This window comes from Cucumis sativus, chromosome 5 (assembly GCF_000004075.3).
Source record: "Cucumis sativus cultivar 9930 chromosome 5, Cucumber_9930_V3, whole genome shotgun sequence".
Taxonomy (NCBI): domain Eukaryota; kingdom Viridiplantae; phylum Streptophyta; class Magnoliopsida; order Cucurbitales; family Cucurbitaceae; genus Cucumis; species Cucumis sativus.
Genome location: NC_026659.2, coordinates 14,555,109 through 14,575,250, shown reverse-complemented (window position 1 = coordinate 14,575,250; position 20,142 = coordinate 14,555,109). Strand labels below are relative to the sequence as shown.

The 20,142-nt window shown below is 36.8% G+C and overlaps 1 protein-coding gene and 2 long non-coding RNA genes across 3 annotated transcripts; all 3 read right to left on the bottom strand.

The window, feature by feature from the left end:
• Positions 1 to 622: 622 nt before the first annotated feature.
• LOC116403870 (carbon catabolite repressor protein 4 homolog 4-like) lies at positions 623 to 19,019 on the bottom strand. The gene is made up of 4 exons (XM_031885728.1): positions 18,995 to 19,019; positions 15,565 to 15,715; positions 15,292 to 15,439; positions 623 to 982 (listed from the first exon to the last, which is right to left on the bottom strand). The coding sequence occupies exons 1-4, from the start codon at positions 19,002 to 19,004 to the stop codon at positions 881 to 883; spliced, it is 411 nt and encodes a 136-aa protein (XP_031741588.1). The 5' UTR covers positions 19,005 to 19,019; the 3' UTR covers positions 623 to 880.
• Positions 10,667 to 15,285, bottom strand: LOC116403872. Its single transcript, XR_004216787.1, has 2 exons — positions 15,071 to 15,285; positions 10,667 to 13,228 (listed from the first exon to the last, which is right to left on the bottom strand). It is a non-coding gene; the product is annotated as an uncharacterized LOC116403872 (long non-coding RNA).
• On the bottom strand, positions 16,453 to 16,750 carry LOC116403871. Its single transcript, XR_004216786.1, has 2 exons — positions 16,610 to 16,750; positions 16,453 to 16,518 (listed from the first exon to the last, which is right to left on the bottom strand). It is a non-coding gene; the product is annotated as an uncharacterized LOC116403871 (long non-coding RNA).
• Positions 19,020 to 20,142: the final 1,123 nt, after the last annotated feature.

Here is a 20,142-nt window from a genome sequence, read left to right as displayed (position 1 = left end):
GTTTAGACAAACGCAAAAAAAATTAATACATATTTTATTTTGTATTTGGTTTATGGAAATCATTCCATAAGCATATCGTACACATGGAAAACATCTAATTCAATTTTGAAAGTGTATTAGGGATACGTTACAAGTAAAAAAAATATTTATACAAAATTAACAAACAAAATCAATTCGTGTTTTTTTGTGAACGCTTGGGTTACCAACTAAAAAAATTAATTTGAATACAATTTTTTGTTGAGGCTTTAACGGTATCAACAAAGTTTGCAACATATATTAGCATATTTTTCATTTTGTATAGGGTTCACGAAAAAAACAAAGAATTTCATTCACACGAAAAAAAACAATTCTACATTTAATCTCATATTCAGGTTAATGTATAAATAATAATAAAAAAATACAATTTTGGTTTTAATCCTTCTGACATAATCTTCTCCCAGATTATAAATAATCTCTCACAATCATTCCACTTAATCCTTTCCGAAACAAAGATTATAAATAATCCTCATAATCCTTCCCTCAAACAAGGATTATAATAATCCTTTCCTCCACTTAATCCCCCATTTTCCTTATTCTTTTCCCCTTATTCATTTCTTTCCCCAAACGGCCCCTTACAGTTGCATTTAGATGAAAAACTTTAATGTTTTGTATCATAAAATACTCTTGTTTCGAAAATATAACTTAATAAAATATAAAAAAATATTGTCACTATAGGTATTTGAACAGAAATGGTTAATTCATTCGTGACAAAAATAACTTTAGAAGAACAAAAATGGTTCATACCGTAGGCTTGTAACTCTCAAATTGAAGGTTTTGGTAATCTTTACCCAATTTAGACCCATTCATGTTTGCCCTACCAACCAAATATAAGCGTCTCAATCTAAGAGCTTTTATCCTGTTCAAACTCAACAACATGTCTTGACCTATACCTCAACCTCAACCTCGTAATAATGCCAAAATCTTCTTGTCTGAAAGACACCTTCTGAGTAATTTAAAATTGATAATGTCACATCGATCATCCTCAAACTCTCTTAACAAGATGTAATGACACAAAGATCCACTGATCATCAACCTAATGTCCAAGAAATGATTGAATGGAGTTTTCCTAAACATATACAATTGCCTAGGAGTTAACTTGTTTTTAATATTGGAGATAGTTTTCGCCGAGTGAGAACATGTCAATTTTGGAAGGAAAATGTTTGAATTGCAATTTTAGTGACAAGAGGCATTTACCAAACAGAGAACACAGGTAACATAAGAAAATAAGTACTTTGTCTTAGAACTCAAGGGAATCTTGATCCAATCTCGGTCAAGAACAACATAAATTCACTATGTACTTGGGTTATTTACATGTGATGTCACGATATTAGTGTTTTATATGCATCCTATGATGTATCTTGGTTAATCTCGGGTGAAATCTAGCCCGATAGCCAACACATAATGCATATGAACACAAACATAGAACAATCTTAAGATTCATTCAACAAATCTCAGTCCAATTTCAACAATCTCAGGCGAGATTCCTAATCTAAATGAGCCTAGGTTGATGAAATTTATGACATTCATCAGATAACCACCAGAAAAAATTTAAAAATGAGATATGCACACATCCAACTACTTATATTCCAGCCACCTCATATTTCACAAAAAAAAAAAAAAAAAAACCTATAACAAAACTTTAAAAAAGCTCTAAACTATCAAATTGTTCAAGGCAGAATACATGTAAAGACTTAAAAGCTTGAGGATACACAGAACAATTTTGCCCACACAAAAATCAATAAATCTAAGAGATTTTGAGAGTAATGAAGTTCAAACTTAACCTAAACGAGTTCCTATTTTCACAACTATATGAAATTGTTTGCTGGAAAATATTTTGGTAATTATATAATAGCATTTATTTTAATTTTAAATACAAAATAAGAAATCTCATAATTGAATTCGGCTAAAGCTGTGAAAAAAATAGTCTCTGTGAGAAAAACAGACGAATATAAAAAAAATGTATGCTATTTTTTAAATGGTAGACCCAAAACTGACAGTATTGGACCATTTTCATAATATTAACGATTTTTTTGAATGTTTTTAAAAATATTCATTTTAATTATTTTTAACATTATCCACCTGACAGTATCCATCAACAAACTCAACACAAGAGCGTTCGAATTCTTCGGTGCCCGCTTAACAGAGTTTGCGTCCTCATGAACTCCACTGTCTTCCTCCTCTCCTCGCGTTGCCGCCCCCACAATCAACCATCTTTGAGTCTCCTCCATCTCCTCCACAACCTCTCTTCCCCACCTCCCAAGCCTACCCTATCGGAAATCCACTCCATCTGCATCTCCTCTCTTCCTCCCTAGAAGAAACCCTTGTCGAGTCTTCTCCGGCGATGGCAACGGTGATAGTGATGGTCCCGATGACTACGACATGGACGATGAGGAAATGGAGGAATTCAACAGCAACAAAGATTTCGACATCGAGTACGATCCTCTAGTCGCCGCGATAGCTGCAGCAGCGGGTTCCGGCGACGTTGGCGATGAGAATATCTCGATTGTGCAGAGCAAAAGCTTCATGTTCACACAGGGATGGGATTCGGAGATGATTGTGGATCATAGGATAAATGAGGAGGAATTTCATAATATTAGTTTTATGCACTGTCATTTCTTCATTAGGAAGTCGTCGGATCCCAACAGCGATGTTTATGATTTTAAAGAGGTTAGTGGCAAAATTTGCTTAGTTTCATTTCAAACTTGGCTTTATCAGATTCATTTGATAGTTAAAAAAGTTTTCGTTGATGTGTTTCTTGGTTGTAGATGTATGTTACTCCTCCGGATACTGATGTTTATGTCGTCCCCAAAGTTCTTACTCCCTCCAATGCCTCAAAAGGTATTATTGTTCTTTCTTTGCATTTATATACATGATAAAATGGTGTAAATTATTATGTTTTAGTCTTGAACTCTAGATTAAAAACCCGTTTCAACCATTTTCATTAGTTTTTAACTAACAATTGAACAGAAACTTAACCTGTTAGTTTAGCCATTTTCATTAACTTTACATTAACAATAACTAGTGCAATTGGCCGACATTTATCAAGCCTCTCTAAGTTTTCATTTACTTTTTGAAGTCTTATTACTTTAGTCTTACCACATTTGCCTTTAATCCTCTGTGGTTAATTGTTTACATTATGCTATGTTTTTGTTGTATCCTTTTGTATGTTGAAGCACTAGTCTCTGTTCATCTCCTTTATGAAAAGTTTCAATCATTTTCTATAAACAGATTTCGATTTAGCATGTTCATTTAGTCAGTCGGCAAATGTTTACAGACGGTCATTTAAGTTTTTGTGGAAGAACTGTTGGTAAGTTAACAGTTAATTTGATGAAGAAATCTGAGACTAAAACTGACTTATTGAAGGTTAAGGGACTTAAACACAATAATTAAAAGTTAATAGAACAATATGGAACAAACATCATAGTTCAAGGACCAAAATAAGATTTTAAGGAATTTTGTTTATACCATTGTTCAAGGACCAAAATAAGATTTTAAGGAATTTCAGTAGTGTATGATCATACTTTTCTTCACAACTGCAGTATATTAGATGTGCTTAGAGTGATTATGGATGCTACAATGTCATAGAACCACCTATTGATGCACCTAGAGATCCATTATACAAGTCTGAAAAGGAGGTTCTTAAGGTAAGGTTGGACTTAAGAATTTGATGATTGTTCACTCTATTTTTCTATTTCTAGTGAAAGTGATGATAATTTAATGGACTCTTCCATTTCTTTGTAAATCCGAGTATAGGTTTCGCCGCGATACGTTAGAATAGAAGTAGCAAGCATAGTTATACAAAGTGACGTTCATTGACTCAACGACGTTTGAAATTTAAGAATATTATGCATGTGATGGTCTTCTCTTCAGGATGGGAATGTGGACAAAGGATATAAGAATGTGCAAACAATTCATTTATCTTTTGCAGGTTTTCTTGACGAAGCACTTCAAAAATCAAAGGCTGTGGGACCCTGAATTCGTCCTAGATTTTGAGAAAATATATGTAATTGATTCAAAAACCAAGTCAATCACTAGGGCAAAAGTCCTGGTAAGACTTTTTTTTCTTGGCTTTTGCACTGTTTCAGTAATAAGTGAAGTTCTAAACTTCAAGTCGAATTGAAGATTTCAAGCTGCTTCTAGTCTGTTAAAAGGGTTTAAACTACTTCCTTTTGCTCTAACACAGTCACAGTTCCAGGAGGAAGAGATAGGGACAGGAGAAGCGACTTGCTCGTAGTTTGGGACAATGGAAACTCTTTCAAGATCATCCATTCGGTATCTGTTTCTTATCTACCAGATTTCATTAGCATTTTATGCTCTGTTTATTGCTTAATCCCCTATACTCTCAATGCAATCTAGAGTGAACGAGATGACCCGACCACGGTAATCGAGAAAGAATAGAGGACCAAAACTAGACAAGATATGGAGAGACATCTTAGGAAGTTAAGGGACTTCAACAATTCAAATTGGTTTTAAACAACACCATTCAACCTGCAAAAGTCGTCTCAGCATCCTCATCTATTTGGAAGTCAGGACAAGAAATGTGAATTCAAAGTTTTGAGCATGATTTGGACGATTGACTTACCTGTCATGATGATTCTCTCGTGTGAGTTCTCGACGTATCTCCTGCCTGTGCTCTTGTGATCGGTATTGAGTTCCATTCTGGCTAGTTTGCACTTGCAATGATTGTTCTTGATTCAAATTCTACTCGCTTTCAATTCTCAACACAAGATAACAATCAATTAATCTAGGAGAACCCTTAGGGCTATAAGAACTCTACTAACCCTTAATTAGGTCCAACTTACTAGCACAATAGTCAAAGTATGCCAGAGTAACCCTACGGTGAAAATATAAGCTATTTGTTGACTAGGAGTGTATGAGATATAAATGGTGTCATTTTCAAGTTTCTCCTTCATAAAACGTGTGTCTATCTTTACATGTTTCGTTCTGTCATGTTGAACTGAGTTATTGATTATGCTTATAGAAATAAATCAAATTTGATATTACGAGATTTTGTCTAAAATGAATTAATTTGCTTTTTTCCCTAAAATGATAGATATGCTCATTAAGCTTTTTATTTTCTCTCTTTTTTTTTTTTTTTATAAAAGATTAAAAGAAAACGATTATTTTAAGATTTCATATTATGACAGAAATTTTTACTTTTTTTAAAAAATAAAAATCTTAGTCATAAATATCCTTAAATCTTAAAAAAAATTCAAAAAGATTTTCATTTATCAAATTTTTACACCAAAACTTTTTAGTACTTAAAATGAACAAAAATTTTAAAGTAACACGATAGTTTTAAATTTTCATCGATATGTTGACATTTCTATTGATATTTTCACATTTCCATGAGTTCAACATCAATAGAAGGGATGAATCGATATTTTTAATACATCCTAAAAAATCCATAAATCACATAAAACAAACATCAAATGAAACTAATATAAATATAATATAATTGATAAACAGGTTTACTCACTTTCAAACAATAAAATATTTATTTAATGATTTAATTTTACTTTTTATTTTTTATAATTTTTTCAAAAACATCCATTGAAATTGAAAAATCAAAACTTTGATATATCTATCAACATTGATATTTTAGATCTCGGTTAAAACATAAAAGCCCACAAAATCTCACAAAGTTTCGAAACAAATATTTATTCTTAAAACATACTAAAAAATAATTAGGTAAACAAAAGAATTCTCACACCGATAGATCTCTTAAACTATCATTTTGTGTTAATAATCAAACCAATTATAATCAACCTCTAAGAAAAAAAAACTTCATTTTCTCCCTTCTTCTATTCTTATAATAAAAATGGATGATTTATTGAAATACTGTATTCTTAAAAAAAATTGTTTTAGAACTTATTAGAGATCTAGTGTAGAAAGATGAGTCTTGATGACTCATCCTATAAAAGAGAAAATGAAAAGGATGACTTTTGAAGACTCGTACCATATCAAATAATTCTTAGACACTCAACACTTAAATAAAAACAAAAAGAAAAAAAACCATGAGTAAAAATATGATTCATAGCAATATTTTAATATTTTAGTTTTTCAACGTTTCGGGACGGAACTAAAAAATCAAGTCTGGACATCGTCGTTTGATTTTTTTCGGCAAGAAACATTGATATTCCTCGGAATGGGGCCACCCAGCAGTTAGATGTGAACTTTCGAAACCTCTAATATTGTTCTAAGCTAGGTGATTTCTTTCTACGCAATAACATAGACCATCTTTTTGACTTTTCGTGATAGAACTAAAAAAATGAGTCTGGGACATCGTCGTTCGGCTTTTGTTGGCAAAAAACTTTGAAATTACTCGGAATGAGGCTACCCAACATTTAGATGTGAACTTTCAGAACCTCTGACATTGTTCTAAGTTGGGTGGTTTCTTATTCGGCCATAATATCGACCAATTTTTCGACGCTTCGGGATAGAACTAAAAAAACCGAGTCCGGGACATCGCTGTTCGGCTTTTGTGGACAACAAACTTTAATATTACTCGGAATGGGACCACCCAGAAGTTAGATTGATCTTTCGAAACCTCTGACATTGTTATAAGCTGGGTGGTTTCTTTTGAGGCCATAGCATCGACCATTTTCTTGACGTTTCGAGACGGAACTAAAAACCCTTGTATGAGAAATCGCTGTTCGGCTTTTGTGGGCAAGAAGCTTTAATATTACTCGGAATGGGGCCACCCAACAATTAGATGTGAACTTTCGGGACCTCTGACATTGTTCTAAGCAGGGAGGTTTCTTTTTAGGCCATAGCATCGGCCCTTTTTTCGACATTTCAGGACGGAACTAAAAAACCTTATCCGAGGCATCACCGTGCTGCTTTCGTGGGCAAGAAACTTTAATATTACTCGGAATGTGATCACCCAGCAGCTAGATGTGAACTTTCGAGACTTCTGACATTGTTTTAAGCTGGGTGGTTTCTTTCTACGCCATAGTATCGACCATTTTTTCGATGTTTCAAGATGAAACTAAAAAACTTGTTCAAGAAATGGCCGTTCGGTTTTTGTGGGCAAGAAACTTTAATATTACTCGGAATGAGGTCACCCAGCAGTTAGATGTGAACTTTTGGGACCGCTGACATTGTTGTAAGCCTCGTGGTTTCTTTCTAGGCATTAGCATCAACCCTTTTTACGACGTTTTCAGACGAAACTAAAAAACCGAGGTCGGGCCATCGCCGTTCGGCTTTTGTGGGCAAGAAACTTTAATATTACTTGGAATGGGGCCACCCAGCAGTTAGATGTGAACTTTCGGGACCTTTGACATTGTTCTAAGCTGGGTGGTTTCTTTCTAGGCCATAGCATCGACCATTTTTTCAACGTTTCAGGACGAAACTAAAAAACCGAGATCGGGCCATCGCCGTTCGGCTTTTGTGGGCAAGAAACTTTAATATTACTCGGAATGTGGCCATCTGACAGGTAGATTTGAACTTTCAGGACCTCTGACATTGTTCTAAGCTGGGTGGTTTCTTTCTAGGCCATAACATCGACCCTTTTTTGGATGTTTCGGGACAGAACTAAGAATTGACAGTCTTCAATGCTTGTTTTAACAACGTTTTCAATCAAATTAATCATCTTTCACGTTTTCTAAAAATATTTTTCCAAGAACGTGAGGGGAGGTTGAAGCGTGTGTTAAAGTTGTCCGCGATTTACGGATTTTGATCGGCTGACTTGTTCGTCGAGTTAGAACAAGTGTCGCACAATCGTTCACATCGTGTTTGAAGGGTTACAATTGTGACAAGTGGTATCAGAGCCAAGTTGGCAGTTGACAGTGCGAGACAGAAAGATGTCGGTGGCGAAACAGTCTAGCAAGACCCATAATGAGCGACTTATGGGAATCGAAGAGCAGATGCTCTACCTGGTGGAAGTTCCTGATTCCATCCGGTTCTTGGAATAGCGGCTTGAGGATATTGCCAAGAAAGTTGATGGCATTGAAGTCGTGTTCGGTCGCCTTGACGGACTACCCATCCAAGAGTTATTGACTAGAGTCGACGCTCTAAAGTCCCGAGTTATGAGAACGGGAAATGTCACCTACGAGCGTGGGGACAGTTAATCGGGCTAAAGTCCCGATACATGGACATTCAAGAAGGCCGTTGCACAATCGACACGTGGGATGCCCTAAAAGAAGAACTCCGTTCGCAATTTTTTTCCTGAAAATGTCAAAATTCTGGCCCGACGGAAGCTGCGTGAATTGAAGCACACGGGGAACATTCGGGACTACGTGAATTGAAGCCGTGGGCTAGGACCAAGTTGTATGAGCAACGAATCCAATACCTCACGTCGGCATACGTAGTGGCTGAACGGTTGTTTGACTTATCTAGCGAATCTGAGGATGCAAGACGGCATCAAGCTTCCTCCTCTAGAGGAAACAGAAACAACCGCCCAAATTCCCCGAAGACTGTAGGGGGAGACAAGCGACAAGGTGGAGATCGCAAGCCCTTCCAAGCGAATACAAGAAACAACTGGCGAGGACCAAACAATCAAAACAACACCAGTCGTTCCATCAGTTGTTTCATATGTAAAGGACCTCATCTTGCCAGAGAGTGCCCCAACCGTATCGCCTTCAACGCTTTTCAAGCCACCCTGGCCTCGGACTCAGATGATAGATTGAGTCAGACTGAAGGAGACGTTGGACAGATAGAAGAGGGCGAGAATCCTCGGATGGGGGCCCTAATGTACGTAGAATGGTCTCATGTACGTAGACTGTTGGGTCAACCAAAAGCCACCCAAGAGCACTATGGTGGATTCTGGTGCCACCCATAACTTCATTGTAGAAGCGGAAGCTAGACGACTGAATCTCCGTTGGGAGAAGGACGCAGGAAAAATGAAGGACGTGAACTCAGCTGCCCTACCTATCGTCGGGTTGGTAAAACGAACGACTATAAGGATGGAAGAGTGGAGCGGTCTCATAGATTTGGTGGTTGCAAAGATGGATGACTTCGATGTGGTACTGGGTATGAAGTTTCTACTTGAGCATCAAGTCATACCAATGCCGCTAGCCAAATGTTTAGTGATTACTGGAACAACGCCTACTGTTGTTCAAACTGAGATTCGTCAGCCTGATGGGATAAAGATGATCTCGGCTATGCAGTTGAAGAAAGGCCTTGCTCGTGACGAACCAACCTTTATGGCTATCCCACTGGAGTCGTTCGAAAGCCCAAGGGAAACAGTCCCCAAAGACATCCTGAGTGTCTTAAAGAAGTACAAGGATGTGATGCCAGACAGCCTGCCGAAATCATTGCCTCCACGGAGAATGATCGACCATGAGATCGAATTGCTTCCAGGGGCAAAACCGCCTGCGAAGAATGCTTATCGTATGGCACCGCCGGAGTTGGCCGAACTTCGAAAACAACTGGGTAAACTGCTGAACGCAGGATTTGTGAGGCCTCCAAAAGCTCCATATTGAGCTCCAGTCCTTTTCCAGAAGAAGAAGGATGGAAGTATGCGGTTGTGCATCGACTACCGCGCCCTAAACAAGATCACGGTCTGCAACAGATATCCGCTACCAATAATCAAGACCTGTTTGATCGCCTTCATAGAGCAAAGTATTTCTCGAAGCTAGACTTGCGATCGGGCTATTATCAAGTAAGAATTGTCGAAGGGGATGAGCCCAAAACCACCTGCGTTACGAGGCATGGGGCGTTCGAGTTCCTTGTCATGTCATTTGGTCTTACCAATGCACCTGCAACGTTCTGTACGCTAATGAACCAGGTCTTCCATGAATACCTTGACAAGTTTGTGGTGGTCTATCTGGACGATATAGTGGTTTATAGCTCCACGCTAGAAGAACACAAGGACCACCTCAAAAGGGTTTTTCAGAAGTTGAAGGAGAACCAACTAAAGGAGAACCAACTGTATGTCAAGAGGGAAATGTGTTCCTTTGCTCAAGAGCGGATCAATTTTTTGGGTCATGTGATTGAGTATGGTCGAATCAGTATGGAAGAAGGAAAGATCATTGCGATTCGTGATTGGGAAGTACCAAGGTCAATCACCGACTTGCGCTCCTTCCTCGGGTTAGCCAATTATTACAGGTGATTCGTGGAAGGATTCTCTAAAAGAGTAAGCCCGTTGACTGACTTGCTGAAGAAGGACAACAAGTGGAATTGGACACTGGAATGTCATGTCGCCTTCGATGAACTGAAGCAAGCTATGGTCAAGGGGCCAATTCTTGGGATCGCAGATGTGACCCAACCATTTAAAGTAGAGACCGATGCGTCTGATTACGCATTGGGTGGTGTACTCCTGCAGAATGGACACCCCATCGCTTATGAGAGTCGAAAGTTGAATGTCACGGAGAGGAGGTACACCGTGGCCGAGAAAGAAATGCTTGCCGTAGTACATTGCTTAAGGGCCTGGAGACAGTACTTATTGGGGTCAACTTTTTGTTGTGAAGACGGACAATAGTGCTACTTGTCACTTCTTTACGCAACCGAAGTTAGACTTCAAAACAAGCTAGATGGCAGGAATTCCTAACTGAGTTTGATTTTGAGTTTGAACACAAGAAGGGGGTGAGCAATCAGGCCGCTGATGCGCTTAGTCGAAGAGGTGAACACGTTGCTTTGTGCATGTTAGCACATCTCTACGCAAGCAAGATTGATGGTCCTATGCGCGATTTCTTGAGGGAGTTCTTGCAGAAGCATTCTGCGGCTCAAAGTGTCATGAGTTTAGCTGAGGCAGATAAAACAAGGCAGTTTTGGGTTGAAGATGGGTTGTTAGTGACGAAGGGGAGACGGTTGTATGTCCCTAGGGGAGGAGACCTGAGGAAGAAGTTGCTACACGAGTGTCAGGACACTCTGTGGGCCGGCCACCCCGGATGACAGAGGACATATGTCTTGCTGAAGTATGGATACTTTTGGCCCCGTATGAGAGACGATATCATGCAATACACGAAGATGTGTCTTGTCTGTCAACAGGACAAAGTCGAGAAGGCAAAGGTTGCTGGGCTTCTCGAACCTCTGCCTGTGCTAACGAGACCGTGGGAGAGCGTTTCTATAGACTTCATCACACATCTTCCAAAAGTAGGCGACTATGAGACTATATTAGTCATTATAGATTGATTCTCGAAATATGTCACTTTTGTTCCCACTACGAAGTAGTGTTCGGCAGAGTTAACAGCTCAATTATTCTTTAGACATATTATGAAGTTGTGGGGTGTACCGACAAGCATTGTGAGTGATCGAGATGGACGGTTCATTGGCGCCTTTTGGACAGAGTTATTCACTTTCTTAGGGACAAGCCTGAATGTGTCCTCAAGTTACCATCCCCAGACGGACGGTCAGACTGAGCGGTTCAACGGTATGCTCGAAGAATACTTGCGCCATTTTGTTACTGCAAGGCAAAGAAATTGGGCTCAGTTGTTGGATGTTGCCCAATTTTTGTTTTAACGCTCAGACAAGCTCGTCAACTGGAAATAGCCCTTTTGAAATTGTTTGCGGAAGGCAACCAGTTCTGCCACACCTTGTTGATCACCCCTATGCGGGGAAGAACCCTCAAGCTCACAATTTTACCAGGGAATGGAAGCAGACGACATACATCGCTCGAGCCTCTTTAGAGAAAGCCTCGAAGCAGATGAAGAAGTGGACAGACAAGAAGCGCCGCCCTATAGAGTTTCGTGTCAGAGATCAGGTTCTCATTAAGTTACAACCAGGACAGATTCGGTTCCGAGGACGCAAAGACCAACGCCTCGTAAGAAAGTACGAGGGACAAGTGGAAGTGCTGAAGAAGGTAAGGAACACATCTTATAAAGTAGCGTTGCCCACATGGATGAAAATCAACCCAGTAATTCATGTGAGTAATTTGAAGCCCTACTAGCATGATCCTGATGACATGCAACATAATGTCATAGTCTGACTGACCATCGACCTCAGCCAGAAGGAGAGTAAAGAAGTTGAAGAAATCCTGGCCGAACGAGCGAGGAAGAAGGATCCACGAGTACTTGGTAGAGTGGAAGAACCTTCTTGTGGAAGAAACCGGTTGGGAATGTGTCGAAGACCTAGAAGCCGAGGCGCAGAAGATTGAGGAGTTCAAGCTTCACCAGTTGACAGGGACGTCAACTGTTTAGGTGGGGGAGAATGTAACAAACATACTTGTCCAAGGTGTGTTTACCTATGGCCATATGCTCAGATTAGCCCCAATTTATCTTGTCTTTATGTCTTGTACGTAGTTTAGGTAGTTGCTTTGAATTTCAAGTCGATATGCTTGGGTGTAACGTTTCGGCATTTTCATATGCAAGCCTTCCAGAGATGAAAATGTTAAAAAAGTACTATAGGAGAGGCATACCTGTTGAATCCCCGCCCAAGCCTTGTCGTACTCTTTGCAATCTACGCTTTCTTATTGCAATTGACAACAATCTTCAATGCTAGTTTTAACAACGTTTTCAATCAAATTAATCATCTTTCACGTTTTCTAAAAATATTTTTCCAAGAACGTGAGGGGAGGTTGAAGCGTGTGTTAAAGTTGTCCGCGATTTGCAGATTTTGAACGGCTGACTTATTCGTCGAGTTAGATGTGAACTTTCGGGACACTCAGCAGTTAGATGTGACACCCAGCAGTTAGATGTGACAATCGTTCACATCGTGTTTGAAGGGTTAAGATTGTGACACCCAGCAGTTAGATGTGAACTTTCGGGACCTCTGACATTGTTCTAAGCTTGGTGGTTTTGACTTTCTTGCCTATACCAGCTAGCCAACTACTATATTTTTTTCTTCACCTTTGTCTTCCTTGATGGGTACTAATGCATCCATGCAAAATTAAAATGAATTTCTTTTTCGTTTTTTTTTTTTTAATTTTAAGGGTTCTCTCATGGTGAAGAATGAGGAGGAAAGTATAGAGTTTGTACCATCTTAATTCTATATTTTTTATAAATCTTAACTTAGTTATTGCTATTACTTTATTGTTTTAAAAAATTACTCTAACCAATTTGATAAATAATGTCTTCAAATGTTGTTACGATTTGTTGAAACCAGATGAACTAAATTTAAGATGTACTGATAGTATGACATATAAATGTACAAGAAGTAACAACGTCCAAAATAGTATACTAACTTTAATACTAATCAATATTGATAGGAACAAAATTGTAACAGAACAAAACATTAACTTATAATTTAACCATAGCAAAGAAAAAAAAGAAAGATCTAGGTTTACAATGATTCTCAACTTCAATGGAACCTAGAACAAATGTCTGTTCCATTTAAATAAAAGAAATAATCAATATGAAAAGAAGGAGAAAAAAGAATAGGGATAAGATTTGAAATGCTGAACTTATTCCATTGTGATTTCAAATTCAGCAGCAATAGGAAGACGATCACTTGGGTAGCTATTATTAGGTAACCCACCAATAATCTCTGGCCATTCTAATTCTGGGAGCTCTAGAAAGCTAATGGGTCTTATAAAGTCAGAAGGTGAGAAAAATATGTAATCAAGAGTGCGAGTGAAGCTAGGGGTGAAGTTTGTAAAAGAAGGTTCACTTCCTAGAATGTTGTCATAAACACTAGAAAGGGGTAAAGGAAGCTCTTGATCCAAACATTCAGGGGAAAATTCAGAAGGAGAGTTGTCTGAGACAAGGTATTGGTATAATTAAATAATTGTGAGAAGTAGAAGTATTAGGCCTTCAATAGTGAGAGTTCATGAGTTGTAAAAAGAAGGGTAAGGACCTTATTTATTTTTTACCATGATTAGGTGCAGTCTAGCATAATAGTAAAGAAAAAAAATCTATTTTTTTTTGTCATGGTATATTTTTATTGGTGTGCAATTTGAGTTGCACGATGATGGATGCAACCTAAGTTGCACATGTTTTTTATTTTTTTATTTTTTTTATTTGTCAAGTTAAGAAGATGATGTTAGGATATTTTTATTCAAGATTTTTTTTGATAATTAGGAAAAAATATACAATTTTTACTTTCCAGATTGAATCTAGTTTTCGTTTTTCGTTAAGTTCAAAGGTTATTGGTATTTATACCCCTAACCCTTTTTGTTTAATTTCCATTTGGCCCTAGTTCCAAAATGTTACGGTCTTTTTAACCTTCTCGGTTTTTTAGTTTAGTTTCCATTTAGTCCATTGATTTTAAATATTTTAAATCTTTCCTCCAAAACTTGCAATAATACCATTTTGGCTTTTGAGTTAAGTTTTAGTTAATTAATGTAAAATAATTATGATTGTGATTTTTTTTTTAATTTAACAAGGAAGAAAAATTGTTAAAATTTGGACCACATTGAAACAAAACCCAAAACTCAAGTCTAAATCTTGCATTTTAAAATCTAAAGACCAAATGGAATTTGAATTCAAAATTCTTAAGTAAACGTGTAACATGTGAAATTATATGGACTAAATGTAAACTAGACTTAAAAGGACGAGGGACCAAAATGCCCATGCTAACAGTTTATCACTCCTTCCTGTATATATCTCTCTATCACTTCAGACTCTAAATTAACAAATGAACTTTTTTAACATTCATAAAAAATAAATTATAAGAGATGATCTCCAACAAGAGACAAAAAAATAAGAGACCAATCTTTGAACTTCGGTTCACATTTGCACCAACAGAAACCAGTAAGTTTCTAGATTACTTATTTTCAAAGGTGGTGTGGTTAAGAACGTTATAGCATCAAACTATTTACCGTTCATCTTCTTTTGAACTATGTAGTTTATATTTTTCGAAAGATAATATAAGCTATCTAAATATTTTTCTGTTATATGTTTCTGCTATATGAGATTCCATACAATAGTACTTTTCATGTCACCCTGTGAGTTTATGGTCATCAGTTCGTTCTAGTAGCACTACGCCTAAAAATAAGTCTATATACTCAATAACAATTGGTTAAATTGTAAGTTTAGTCCTTAATTTTGAGGTCTGTATCTATTTGATCTCTAAAATTTCAATTCTGTATGGAAAAATCCTAAACTTGAAACAGTATCTACTTGGTCCTTAAACTTTCAATTTTGTGTCCAATAAATCTATGAATTTTCAATTATGTTTTTAATAGATCTAAATTTACCCTGTATAACAGAACCTATTAAATGCATGAATTTAAAATTTTGAGACTTGGTTACACAAAATTGAAAGCATGCAGATCTTTTAGACACTTTTGGAAAGTTAAGCAATCAAGGAGACACAAAGTTCAAGGGACTAAACATGTAATTTAGACATGATAATAACAATGAAATAGCTATATACCATATCTTCAGAAAGAGGAAATTCAATGCAAATGATAAATCGAGATAGAATACAAACCTTATCTCCTGGGGTTGAATTGAAATCGCCAGCCAAAAGTACTGAGGGTGTGCATTCAAACTTTTCAGCAACTAAAGATTTGAATCGAGCTAGGCGTGATAAAAGATACTTAGCCTGAGCGAGCTTCACATCAGCCCATTCTGGATCCCTGTAACAAAATATCCATTTCTTTACATATTGGATGGATAAGATGTTCTTCAATACAGCAGGTCCTAAAAGCAATCATATAGACTTTACAGATAAGGGCAAAGGAAACTAGAAAGTAAATTTTACCAACAAAGATGGGTGTTGGCTAGAATTACAACATGATGAAAAGGCTGCCCAAGTTTGAAAGCAGCCATAATCCCAACGCAATCACGTTTTAATCTTACTCGGGGATCGTTAGGATCCCCACGATCGGCTACGGTGGTTTTTGATGATGAACCTAAATTCACGTGTTTGAACAATTAGCTCTTATAGTCCATGGCAAAGTAAGTCAGCTACACCAAAAATAAAACATCAACATTTGTCTTAAAAATGAATTGAAAATACCAAAAAAGATAAACCATGGGCAATGCTCCTCTCAATTCTACAAACTAATCACAACAGCTGAATGAACATACTGTGAGTGAACTTTCTTCTGGGGAAGGAAAAGGGGAGTTCTTCAAAGACATGGCTATGAAAATCCCGTAAAAATAGTTTAGAAGGAATTAGAACACAAGCACACAGATGCATGTAATAATAGATTAGGTGGAGTGGGAACCAACGATAAGATACTAAAGTCTATCACTAGATACTAAAATGCAGATGCATTTTAACTTTTTTTTTAAAAAAAAAACTTAATTTTCATTTAGAAAAAATGAAAGAATAAACGGACATAAAAAAGAAAGCCCACAAAAAGAACCAAAGTGCAAAAAAGGCTCCAATAAAGAGATAAGGTCTAGCAAATAATAACAAAACAAATGTCCCAGAAGAAACAAAGAATTCAGTAAGGGATCAAACATCGCAATAAGGACTCTCACACCCTTTGACGATTCTGTTCTTTCTCTCTCCACCAGAATGTAATAATGAAACCTAAAGGCTGCTTTTGACTCAGTAAAACAGACAAAGAAAAAGAAATTGTCCTCGTACGACTAACTGCTTTGGATGTAAGAGCTAAGAATGGCCATGTCCACTAGTTAGTTTAAACCTAATAGAAGGATACACTTTTGTCGCAGCAGTCTTTCCAGGTGACTTCTGATCTTGAATCTTAAAAAGAATGGAAAAAAAAGGATTTGAAGGAAAAAATAAAATAAAAATGGAATGAAGTAATGGAATTGAAGCTCAAACCAGATTTTACCTTAGTTGTCTGCTCCAACAAGTCCTCGATTGGAAGCGACATCAGGAACGTGTGAAGTTACTACAGAAGATTTTGATGTAGTTTGTTTTGTGGAATTCAAATTGCAGTCAGATTGAGTGGAACTGTTTCCAACAAAAACTGAACGCTATGGCTTCGTCAAATAACTTGCGCCTTCTTTTAGTAGAACTTATTCGTTCAGCTGCCTATAGAGCTACTGTTAGTTCCAGCTGATTGGTCTCTCAGAATGGCAGAATGGATAGGAAACTGGGATACGCTTTCATTGGCTATCATTGGGCAGCTTGAGTAGGAAATTGGCTGACAGTGCACAAGCATGTCACTCTGTCTTGAGCTGTAACTTCTTTTGGGCGATACAAATCAAGAGAAACAATCTTTCTCTGAAAATTTTGTATTCAAACAAAATCATTCCATATCTAAGAGAAGAAATATAAACACAATGGGTCTAGAATTCTATCAGGATATGCATGTATATGAACATATATAATTGAAAAGCAACAAAATCGCAAAGTTACTTGTCTGACACACTCATATATCCATTCAGCTGTAATGCATTGTTTCCCCCATTTACAAGCAGCCTCATACTTTGTCCCATCCGTGAACTTGCATATTAGATGGTTACCTTCTTTGTCAGCTTCTCCACAAACTTGGCCCCAAGTACAAAACACAGATTTCTTAACAATACTCTGTCTTTATCATCATATTGTGAAACACAAAACCGTATGTTTTCAAATCCAGGCAAAGGGACACAACAAGGAAGAGGAGAATAGAGAATGTGCCCATTGGTATCCACAAACATCCATCCTTCATAACGAATTTATTTGAAATAGTCAGTAACAAATAAAAACAAGATAAATATTCAATTCTCATTTCAAATATCGTTTAAGATATTGAACATAATTAAGTTACGGAATTAATAATAATATAAAATTAAAAATAAAAATCATCAGTAGTATCAAATTTCATCAATAATTGCAGTTTCTACTCCGGCTATCCATTCAAAATTGGCTTGAAAGCCGTAATTTAACGCATTTAACAGAAGTTTGCATCAATACTTTCTCAATTCCTCCAGAAAAATATTTAAGAAGCATCTATTTGTTTGGCACAGGGATGGAGTGCAAACCTTTGGAGTTCAAGGGACAGTCATAGAAAGACTTCTTCAAATTTCGAACTCCAATTAATTTTGTCGATAAAGAAACCTCTCACACTATGATAGCATTCATATTTCCAAAATGTAGACAGAGTGAAGAAAAAAGAGAACAACCAAATATGTTTTCAAGATAGACCACCCTTTTCTTTTCCAACCAACCTTAATGGATAGTCTGAGAAGGTAAATTTATGTTACCACCTTCCCCTAAACATTAAAAGGTCAAAATGATAGAACTGATTGAATCTCCATTTTTCAATTTAATAGTATCCACCATTTTATGCCAATTGTTCTATACAGATGCAGAGTTAGGGAAACAAGTAGCAGATCAGAAGCAGAATGAGTCATGGACCAGCCACATCTGGTGGCCCAAAGGGAAAAAATAAGGGTGTGACCATTTGATTGTGTGATGCCAGTTGAGGACAAGATCACGGCCATCACCTCGTCAGAGACATTTCTTCTTGAAAGCACCAACAAAGCTGGGATGGCAGAGACACTTGGTGACTCAGTCACTATCACTCAGGACAAGAACAAGATCAACATCAACTTCAGTAGCTACTTCTCCAAGAGGAATCTTAAATACTTGGCTAAGAAGAATTTCAAGAAACACAACATTTGAGATTGGCCTTGGAGTTATTGCTTCAAACAAGGAGATGAATGTCTATGAATTGAGATACTTTAACATCGCCGAGAACAACGGGCGAGGGGAGAAGATTCAAGTCCTATATTTTGGTAGCGCCATTTGAGGTAGGATCAGTTCTAGCAGCCCTCTTCATCTAAAGGCTGTTTTAATTTATATTCCCATACCTTGTCTGCTTTTCCTATACATCAGCAAGAGTTCTCGAGTCCAACTCTAATTTACTTTTGATGATTTATTAACTATAAATCTTGCTCATATATTCCCTTCTTTTAGTTGGTTTGAGGATTTTTTTACGCTGGGAGAACAGTTGTTGTAATCTTAGAAAACTGATGTGTGTTTGGTTTTGGAAAAACTAGTATCCATCCTTCATATTATAAGAGCGTGGCTAACACAAAACTAAAGTCCCTCAAAATTCAAAACTCCAACCCAAACACAATCCAAACTTGCAGTGGCTAAATGAAACAAAATATGCTATTCAACCTTGTGTGGACTTTTATGTCCAAAAAGGGAAACACAAACAAAACCCAATAGTAGAGTTCTAAAACAGAAATCACAAATAAGACAATTAATTATTATAGTTTACCTCTAAACATGATTGAACCCAATGACTTGACACATAAGTACTATGAACGTCTGTACTCCTTGTATCCCACCATGACATTCAACAGTGAAGTGCACTTTCTGCTTCATGTGATCTTCAACAACCTCGCCTCCCCCTTGATTTATCCATTCAACAATTTCAGCTCTCTAGTAGGAGAATTTCAAATATGATCTCAGAATATACATAAAAAATATTTGGGATTATGGAAGTCAAAAGTTGATGTACGTTTGTTAGTGTTCAAAAATAAAATGGAAAAAAATTTGAAGGCATATTCCTCAAATGAAAAATGAAATCGTAATTACTTCACATGATAAATGACATTTGGCATTATCTTAAATTTTTTAGGAAAAATACTCCCCAAGTTTTGAAGAACACATGTGTTTGGTTCCTAAGTTTTAAAAATGTACACTTTTTAGTCTCTAGGTTTAAAAAAATAGGCCCACTTGGTCATGCACCTTTTTAGTCTCTGAGTTTATAAAAATTGGTTTAGAAAGTCCCCAATATAACTTTATACATTTTTAAGGTAGAATAACTTCTTCTAAAAATTGGTTTTGAGAGTCTCCAATACAACATTGAGAACTCAAGGATTAAAATAGTACATTTTGAAAACTCAAGGACCAAATAAACCTATTTTTATAAAATTGGGGACTAAAAAGGTCATTTTTCCATTTTTTTTATATCATTCTCTTAACAGGATCCGATTGTTAAAGAAACGGTAGATCTAGAATCCTATCTGCACCATTGACTTGCTTTTAAAATCATGGAGTTGGAGCACTAATGAACTACTCTTTACTCAAGTCAACTGATATTGAATACAGGGCTCCTACTTTGTTATTTTTTAAAAAATGGATGCTATTTACCACAATAATACATCTAAAACCTAAAGTGCATAGTGTAATTAATCATGCTGTTTGAAATAAGAGGAAAGAATCAACAACATACCCGATCTTCTGGAAAGGAACTAGAAAAACAAAACCATGAAATCACGCCCCATCTTTTCTTGACTCTTGTTTGTACCATTTGCTACACATTGTTGGCTTTTCTGGGATAATTTCATTTTCCTGTCTCCATTCACTTTTTTCTTCAATTCTTTCCACTGCTATTGACGTTTTCCAATGTTAACATGAATA